Genomic DNA, 9,737 nt, shown 5'->3' with positions numbered 1-9,737 from the left:
ATTTTCTAAATTTTATTTACAGACCACACCGCCTGAGGCAGCTGCTAAGCCTAAAAGAATTTCCTAAGTCTGGGTTTTAATGACTTTGAATGTCTCATGATGGTCTAACTTCAGTTTCAAAGGCTTTTTTTGGGGGGAAAACCAGTGAATACTTGCCATGTTTTGGTATGAAAATGAATTAATTTAATTATACGGGAAAATATCAGCTCTTGGATCAGTATTTGTATCATCCTTCAAAATCAACTGCTACCCGCTCTAGTAAAAATGCCTAAAAACATGATTCATAAACCCAAATTGAACTTATGTGTATAGGAGCTGAATGAAGTCCTTTGCTGGCCAGAAAAAACGATAAACTGCAAAAGTAGATTGATGAAATAAAGCGTCTGTAACCAGCGTCATAACTAATGTCATCTAACTTTCCAGAGTGAAAGTTCAACAGCCTCTTCCAGCGTTTCTCATAACCGAAAGGAGAGTTTATAAATCTCTCACTCACTGCAGATTTAAAATGCCTAAATAACGTACACCCTGATGTTTCCACATCTCACCACATCATGAGACGGTTGTATTTTTCCAGGGAAGGTTTGAAATGGAGGGCCCTGGGCAGCCAGTAAAACTTATTTGGGCATGCAGTCCGTGAGCACTGCCAGCAGCATATAGCGAGAGACATAAAACCTCAACCAAAGAACCTGATGTAGACAAACTGTGTTAAGTGTTCATAAAATATCTCAATATCTCTGGCCAGGGAGTGTTTGATGGAGGGGTTAAGAAAGAGGGGAGAGCTACTTTTAAATTGGAGCACTGCTTGGCTTATTGTGTTATCGCAGTGCTTTACTTTGCAGTCTAATGAATGTATATAGGCTGTATATAGAATGTATATGAACAACTGTATGGACTGTCAGATTTGTGCCTTTTCCTCTCATTCCCCCTGCATACAGAGGTCAAAGGTCAGGCTCAGCGTCCCTGGAGAGGCAGAGATTCAATGATTATTGTACAATTTGCTCGAGGAAATTTCATCAGGGTCAATACCTGTGGGTGGAAATGCAAAGAATTGAAATTTGGCCCTGAGCTTCTTGCAGCAGATTTTTTTTTCACTGGGGTGATCTGGAGATAATCGACATGTCACCCAAATTTCTAATTAGCTTCAGATGCTGAAAAGCATTGTAATGTTATTTACCTGTTTTATACAATACATACAAAATGTCAGCATCAGTTTCTTTGGCAAAGCCATCTGTGAAATTGTGATTTTGTTTTTAATTCATGGGTTGTAGCAGCATGTAAAAATTAAGTAAAATAAAAATTAATTAAGATTAAGTATAGCACTCAAAAATATGCCACTAGCTGTGTATGGAATCTCTCCTTATTTGCTCTATTTGCCCTCGCCTTATATTTACTGTGATTTATGTGCTACAGTGGTCTCATTAATCCCCACAACGGAAGGAAAATGGAAAGTGTCAATAGCATGTACACTATTTTCAGTTAGAAATTCCACAATGCTCCACCTTTGCCCCTGTAATAACATGTGTAAATTATAGTTTTGTGACACTACACCAATCAGCGGTGAAGCAGAATAATGATGATTCATAAGTGCCTGAACTGAATCAGTCAGCTGCTCACTGCAGAGAAATGAATGAGCTTGAGTGTAAATCATGTAGGGAATGAATGAGTAAAAGGGAATGATGTCAAACATCTGTTATAACAAGAAGGAGCAGAACATAATCACTTTGTAGGGGGAAAAGAATTATCACAATCAGAGAGAAAGAGGCATGTTGAAATCACACAATGAGGAACTCTTCATGATTATTAGATTTTAGGAGAGTAACTGAACAAGACATTTTTGCACATGCAAAGACTTTCCTGGAGATAGTTCAATAATTATCATTACCTGCATGATGTTGTTGATGCTGGTGACTTTTTCTTTAGTCCACACTGACTCATTGAAGAGGACATTTACACATGTAGAAAAAAAAGCACAGATAGTCTTTATGATTTTAGAATTTTTAGAATTATTTTCATGCAATACTTTTATACTTTTACTAAAATAAAGTTTTGAAAGTAGGACTTTTACTTGTAGTATTTCTACACCGTGTTTATGCGGCTCTTTTCTTCCACCACTGAAATGTAGCAGTAGCAGTTTTTGTATTAGACGTAGGAAATAAAAGGTTTATACAAAACCCCTTTATTAGTTCAATATTAATGACAAATAAAACAATGAGGAGTTGAAGCATCTTTAGACATCAGTTCCAACTATTTAAACACACTTAAAACTGCACATACCGTATTTTTGAGCCGTTTATGGTGTGTTCGTTATGCATGTCCGCCATCTTGTGGACAGAAAGGTAAACAACGCTAAAGGCGGGACTATGGTTCTGTCGTCATCATTGTGCGTCTGTCTCCCCAGCTGTCGCAACATGTGAAGAAAACATGGAGAGGCAGTTAGTTTGACATGTAAATGCTGCTTATGTAAATTCACAAATCACTAAATGCGACGTTTGTGTAACTTTTTACTCCACGTCTCGACTCTGTAAGTAGCTGAAAGCGTGATAGACCACACTCGGGTTAGCTAGTTTTACTCGCACGGTTGCTCTTTGGTTGTTATACTAGCTTGTAGCCAGCTAACAGCATGGATAACACGGAGGAAAATGCGATTGAGCTCCACGGAGATGAGGAAATTATTGAAGTGATCGACCTAAACGAGACGGAGCCTGGCCCAGGTGAGTAGAAAAACAGACTACAACTCTTCTGATCACCTATGGCACCAGTTACCTGTGATAACCAGTGCCTATGTTGCTATATTTGTTTTTCGTAATAATCACCACTTTCCATTCATTGTTGATAAAGTTTCTCGCTCTCTCTGCTTCTGTAAGATGACTTGGCTGATAACTTGGAGGACGTTGACTTTGAAGATGCTGGAAACGCAGATGATGATGACAATGAAGGCTGGGAGACGGAGGACGAGATGGAGGCTGAGGCAGAGCAGGATGACAGCGAGTTCACCTTCTCCAAACACACTGGTAAAACCCTTATGTGAGATTTGTGCTGTTACTGTCAGACCACTTCAGTCTGTCAAAGGTTTGATTTGGTTTCCTCCCTTCTTGTGTCCAGGCTCAGTGTTTTGTGTGAGTTTGGATCCTGTGACAAACAGCTTGGCTGTAACAGGAGGAGAGGATGATAAGGCCTATGTGTGGAGGGTGAGCGATGGAGAGGTTCTGTTGGAGTGCACAGGTGAGTAATAATGCATCCATGGCAACGTGATTAAATCTGAAAACACTGTTGATGTGTATTAATCAAGTATCTAAATAACTGCAGATTACTTTCTGATGATCATCTTATTGAGGTTGTTGTTATGTCATCAGTCGAGGGACAAAATGGAGAGCAGATGACACATATTCAGATTTAGCCAGATTAATGAAACACTCAGTCCTCTTCCAAGCCAGATGTGGTGCTGTTTGATAAGAGTTCGAACATAATCTGAAGAAGTTGTAGCAAACGACCCTGCAAGTGCAAGGGTTAATCTGTAAAGGAAACCTAATAAAAAAGTCATGTTCTTTAAGAGCCATGACATTGCAAAATGGCCAGCTCTTGTCTTGGCTCATATTTGCTGAAGTTGTCTGGCTGTCTTCACACCAGTGAAGTTTAATTATGACTTTTCCTTTGTTTTCCACAGGTCACAAAGACTCCGTGACGTGTGCCTTGTTCAGCCACGACTCCTCGCTGGTGGCGTCGGGTGACATGAGCGGCATGATTAAAGTTTGGAAAGTGGAAACCAAAGAGGAGATCTGGTCCTTCGAAGTGGGAGATCTGGAGGTAAAGGGCTTCAGTTTAGAGAATCTGTCTTTTAAGAGTCTAATCCAAAAACACAGCATCAGCCTGAATGTGTGTTTGTGTGTGTGTTTAATTTGTGCATCTGTAAGCACTTGTGTAAAGTCTTTTATTGGGACTGAAGGAATTTATGTGGAAACAGGAGAGGATGGCCACTCAGGCCGAGAATTTGTGGTCTCATGGTGGAAGTGAGTGATCAGACATTTCTCCCCTTGCTCAACCACGACTGCTGAGTTGCTCTTTAGGGAAGCATACAACCCAATATAATTATAAGAATTGCTCATTTGCCACTGGTAGAAAACTGCAGTGGAAATGAGAGGAATATAATCTGTGTGTAAAGTAGCTTTTAATTTGTGGTTGTCTGCCCTGCTTCCTCCTCAGTGGTTGGAGTGGCATCCCTGCGCTCCGGTGCTGCTGGCGGGAACAGACGACGGCAACATGTGGATGTGGAAGATCCCTGCAGGAGACTGTAAAACCTTCCAGAGCTCTGCATGCCAGTCCACCAGTGGCAAAGCCCTACCCGACGGTGAGAGATGAGGAAACAAGACACAAAGTCACTGGGATGTTTTACAGGCCACTTAGCACCGTTTAAAATCCAGAATAATGTGTTAAATGTGTAAATAAGAAATAGTATATGGGTAGTTTTAGCCTTCTGTTTGTGTTTAAATGTATATTCTCTTTTTTTTATATTTGTCCACAGGTAAACGGGCTGTGGTTGGTTATGAGGACGGGACAGTCCGTGTTTGGGATTTGAAGCAGGGCAACGCCACCCACGTCATTAAAGGTGAGTCTGGCAGCTCTAACTTGTTGCTTCATCCTGCTGATACCTTTTACATTTTAGGATTTTAGTAGGTTTTTGTTATCTAGGTGCAACAGATTACAGGCAAAAGTACGGGAACTTCATAGAGAGACGGATGTATTTATAGAAGAACTGAGGAGAGACAATGAGGAGATTGACTCTGTGTGACTCTGCTGCTCCAAACCCAGTGTTATTCTGGCATTTAATGTGATGACTTAAAATGTCATTATGTAGTAAGATGAAGGAAGTTTCATCCTCTAGATTTTACAGTACAGAAATTATAATGTTCCCTCCTTAGAAAATCCTATACAAAAACAGTAGGATAGGAAACTAGGATAAGTTCCAAAAGTCATGGTCATTATCCCTGAGGTTAAAATTGTAAGACAGTAGGAAGCTCTCTGATTCTCATGTTCAACACACATCTCTAAGCTGTGGTAACATTTGGTGTTTGACAGGTCAGGACGGACACCAGGGAGCGCTGACCTGCCTGGCCTGCAACAAGGACGGCTCTCTGGTGCTGACGGGTTCAGTGGACGGCTGCGCCAAGCTCATCAACACCGTCACAGGCAAGGTGGGTGTCATGACAACGCTAAGAGAGGAATTAAAGGCTTGTGTTGCAAATAATACAGGTTTATATAAGGAGTATTATAATTAGTATAATAAATGTATAGTATAATACAAATTATTAAACATAGAATAAAGTAAGATGAAATCACAGCACAAACACAATGTTATGTAGATATTTTATTTGTGTGTGTGTGTGTGTGTGTGTGTGTGTGTGTGTGTGTGTGTGTGTGTGTGTGTGTGTGTGAAGGTGGTTGGAGCATTCTCTTTGGAGGGAGGCAAAGCAAAAGGATCGAAGGACGAGGAAGACTCCAACTCTGTGGAGTCTGTGGGATTCTGTAACATGTGAGTTGTAGTCTGACAAAATAAGCATAGGTTTATATTTAGGCTCCTAGCTGCTGCTCTGGTTTACTGAAATTGATAGTTATGTAGATGAACGCTGATTTACATCAGCTTGAATCAGGAACTTATCTTTCACCTCTTTTATTTCCTGAGGTTCTGAAGCGTCGGTGTGCGATAAAGTCGTCTGTATTGATTTTGAGATCCTGTAATTCCTTTTCATCACAATTTGAAGGATAAAAAAAAAGGCAATTTAGTGCAAATAAAAGCTGTTTGTGGATGTGTAGCTCAAGTGTCATTTGCTCTAAATCAGGGGGTGAGGAGCAAGTGTTTTATTTAAATATGAACTGTCACTTCTTGATAGATGAAATGTGGCACAAACAACTTCGTGATTAAATAAATAACAAGAGAAAATGTTCCAATACTCAAGAGTCCTTAGAGCTGAGAGGGTCAGAGTTGCTGTACAAATCCCTAAGTCAGTTTCTCAGCTCTGCTCCAGTTCCTGAAATGTTTCTCCTCTCTTGTCCTCTCCAGCCTGCCTCTCATAGCTGTGGCGTACCTAGACGGGACTCTGGCCATATACGACCTCTCCTCACAGGTCCTGAGGCACAGGTGCCAACACGAGGTAACCGGCAGCAGAAAGAGGGAGAGTGTGTGTGTGTGCACTTGTGTGTTTAGTTTAGTTCCCCATGCATACCGCCATGCATTCTCACTTGTCTTAACTATATATACTTTATGGAGGCTTTTGCAGTTATATCACAAATCTCCTGGCAACCACCTCTGGTGCCGCCAGGGAGGTCGAGTTGAGTTAATGTTGCTTGTAACATATACATAGAGAGACACCTGAGAGAGAACATCCAATTAAGGAATGCAGTGGCACAAGTTTACATCAGTCCTCAGCTATTTGTATTTTTACCTCACAATGTAAGTGAGAAATGAAGACAAACAAATCACAAATAAATTCTATCACTGGGAAACAATACAGACGTGTGATTAGTAGAAATACCAATTATATGTCCATATTTTGGCTTAAGCCACACAGATAACTGCCTTAACATTCTGTTGTCACCTGAAACTCCTGTCTGTGTCCCTCCAGGCTGGCATCGTGCACCTGCAGTGGGAAGAGTCTTCTTCTGTGGTGTCCACCTGCTGTTTAGACGGAGCTCTGCGCCTGTGGGACGCTCGTTCTGGCAACATGGTGTCCGAGTACCGCGGCCACACCGCCGAGATCCTCGACTTTGCCATAAACAGGTACGACAGATGCTAATTACCTGCCACATTTCGTCGAGATCAAACAGCACGCTGGGCAGGGATTGCGGTGCTGGAGTGTGATTGATTTGATTTCTGTCTTCATCTCATCCTGGCTGTCTCTGTCAATCTCTCCTATCAGGGAAGCATCTCTCGCAATAACCGCCTCAGGGGACAACCAGGTGAAAGTGTTCTGCCTCCAAAGACCTGACCGGTAAATCGAGCACGAAGAGACGAGAAGAAGTATTTTAGCAGAAACAGCAGAGACTTTGGATTGATCAGACTTTTTGTTCTCCATCACTGGAGAACACGTTTCCCTTCTCTTCAGGATTTAAAAAAAAAAAATCTCTTGTGTTGCTCTCACCATCTTATCTGACCTGCTTTAGTCGGACTGTAGCATCCAAAAGATGACTTGTTCGGTTTTCATCAGTACTTCAGTGGAGCTTAATTGGCAGACGATAAAGCTAATTCAAGCGTGCCTAATGTAACTGAGCGAAAAAAAGGAGTTTATGGTCTGTTTGAATGACAGAGAACAGAACTTCTTGTCTACACAGTTTCAAGTGTGATTCTTTAAAACAATCTGTTCTCATTTCTTTTTAAATACACCGTTTCTGAAAGAGACTAAACAAAGTGGAATTCAGCGAGGGATACATTCTAGTGTCCTGCCTTTGATATCCCGCTTAATGTTCTGTCTTCTAAAATGTTTTAGAGATAAAAAATTTTCCTTTGGTCTTGATGATTTTTTTTTTTTTTTCCATAATTGGATCTTTTTAGTTTGCTAATGTCAGGACTGCATTTCTCTCAGTCCCAGTTTTTCCTTTTGAGGGTGTGTGGTCTTCCAGCTCTCACACAGATTGTTGGGTCAAATTATCTCACCAAATGTTGATGAAAAACTAATGTGTAAATACAAAATAATAAATAATATACCTCCTTGGTAACAATTAAAATTCATTTTCAACCAAGGCCTGCGTTGTTTGTGACTAATGTCCAACATTAAACACAAAAATGGTCATTTTGTGTGTCACAGTGTGGAAAGCTGGGAAAAAGATGCAACCCACTGCAAAAGCTTTCTGAATTCAAGTGGTGTCTTGGTTTGTTTAGACTATCATTTGATTCAGTTTGAACTCAGATCTGTTTTTATCGGATATGAGTAAAGAGAGGGGATGAGTCCGTTCAGAGATGACAGGACCCTTAAGGGAGGAGATGTTCCCGAAACTGCATTGCATGATAATGATGATAAACATGATATGATTAAAGGAAAATTGTGACTGTGGGAGTGGAGAGTAAAGTTTTAGTGGCTGATACAAACCCAAATACTTAGTACCCTGCCTTTTATTACAATTTGTAATCCTTCCTTTTATTGGGTTTTGTATCCTTCTTTGTCTGTCTCCTTAGCAGAAACATTTTTAACATGATTATGTTGGGAAAAACAATAGTTGGTCTGTCCTCTGCCCTGGTTTTCTGACTGAAACATTTATTCCATGGCAATATTTAGAAGTACAATTATTTTTTTCATGGAATAATGAGTTCAACAGTTGAAGATATATGCGAGTATGGAGGCTCAAAACTGAGAAAATGCAGTAAAAAATAATATGAAATTTCCATTGAGCTTTGAGGACCTTTGAGCAGTGATAGTGGAGGGATTACGGACAGTTTTATAGAGCGTTTCAAATGTTCACTTCTAACCTGCTCACATGAATCAATTCAATGCTGGGTTGACTTTTATTTTGAAATCAGTGATCAGTGATGTGTTCATGGATTTTCCCTCATTACTTCAGCGTGGAATTTATTTATTTAAAACTTGACATCAGTCATCAATTTGTCAATGCTGCCTTTTGCCACTTTGTTGCTTGTTGCTACATCAGAGTTTTAACACAGGCCAAGCTGCTGTGTTCGTATTAGTGTTTTGTGTGTGTGCACAAGAGGGAGAATCTGTTAAATGTGAAGGTCACAGCATTATTGCACTTTATTGGTTTGCTTCTGGTGAAAAGTTAGACAAAAAGAAAAAAGATTCCCTCAGCAGTGACTCACTGCAACGCATACTTGACTTTCTAGTGTACAATTAGTCGTATTAATAGATATGAGATTCCGTGGTGAGCTGTCGTAGCTTTGGTTGGTCAGACTCCGATAAAGATCAGACTCAGCCAAAAACTTACTTAAGAGGAAGGAAGCTGATTGTGAATCAAACACACATATGATTTCTGAATACCACCGCAGCACCACTCCCAGCTGCCCTCCATAACTCACTCACGCAGACAGGCAGCATAACACTTGCACGCACAAACATGGTTGTGCCTTGTGTGAACATTGTTTGTCTGAAATTGCCAGTTGCAGTATAAAACAGACATACAATAAAAGGTGTTACATCCTCCAATAGTGTTTCAGCAGCACTGTTTCATACAGCTGTGCGGGAGCTCAACTGGCAATCAGGGGAAAATAACACCTGTTAAGTGTGGCATTCAGTAGCCGCAGGAAGATATTTTCCTCATCTGTCACAACAGTGTGTTTGGCCTCAAAGGTCAGCCTGTGTGGAGACAAAGGCTAGGAGTGGCCTAGAGGAGTATCACCTTTAGACCTTGACGGGGGACTCAAGCCCGATCTATTCAATTTCAGCTCATATTCTCCGCAGGCTGCTGACAGCAGATGCCAAACAAATTGGCTGAGCAGAGAGAGACAGGTGCTGCTGCCAAGGTAAACACGTGTGGAGGAAGAGGAGGCAAGCGACAAACACATTAACAACACATCTGTTTGATAAAAATAGAGATACTGATTACAAAATATCATTAAGAAGGAAGAAGTTTCAGTCAATCCTGTTAGTAACATATTAAATTATTGAATCATTTTATAATATGATTACAAAGATATATCTGTTTTTACTTAATAACTCATGGTTTTCAGCTCATTTTGGAAAAAAAAATGAAATAAACCACAAAAGGCTAAATAGCAGTTAACATGGAAATAATAAAAA

General features: G+C 40.4%; 1 protein-coding gene across 1 annotated transcript; it reads left to right on the top strand.

Annotated features, from left to right (window-relative positions):
- Nucleotides 1-2,393: 2,393 nt before the first annotated feature.
- On the top strand, nt 2,394-8,063 carry aamp (angio associated migratory cell protein). Its single transcript, XM_022765527.1, has 11 exons — nt 2,394-2,711; nt 2,865-3,011; nt 3,103-3,222; nt 3,665-3,804; nt 4,201-4,345; nt 4,520-4,603; nt 5,074-5,189; nt 5,433-5,527; nt 6,056-6,146; nt 6,618-6,772; nt 6,912-8,063. The coding sequence occupies exons 1-11, from the start codon at nt 2,621-2,623 to the stop codon at nt 6,985-6,987; spliced, it is 1,260 nt and encodes a 419-aa protein (XP_022621248.1). The 5' UTR covers nt 2,394-2,620; the 3' UTR covers nt 6,988-8,063.
- The last annotated feature ends 1,674 nt before the right edge of the window (nt 8,064-9,737 follow it).

This window comes from Seriola dumerili, unplaced genomic scaffold (genome assembly GCF_002260705.1).
Source record: "Seriola dumerili isolate Sdu_G_001 unplaced genomic scaffold, Sdu_1.0 BDQW01000716.1, whole genome shotgun sequence".
Taxonomy (NCBI): Eukaryota; Metazoa; Chordata; class Actinopteri; order Carangiformes; family Carangidae; genus Seriola; species Seriola dumerili.
This window is presented reverse-complemented; position numbering and strand designations above follow the sequence as displayed.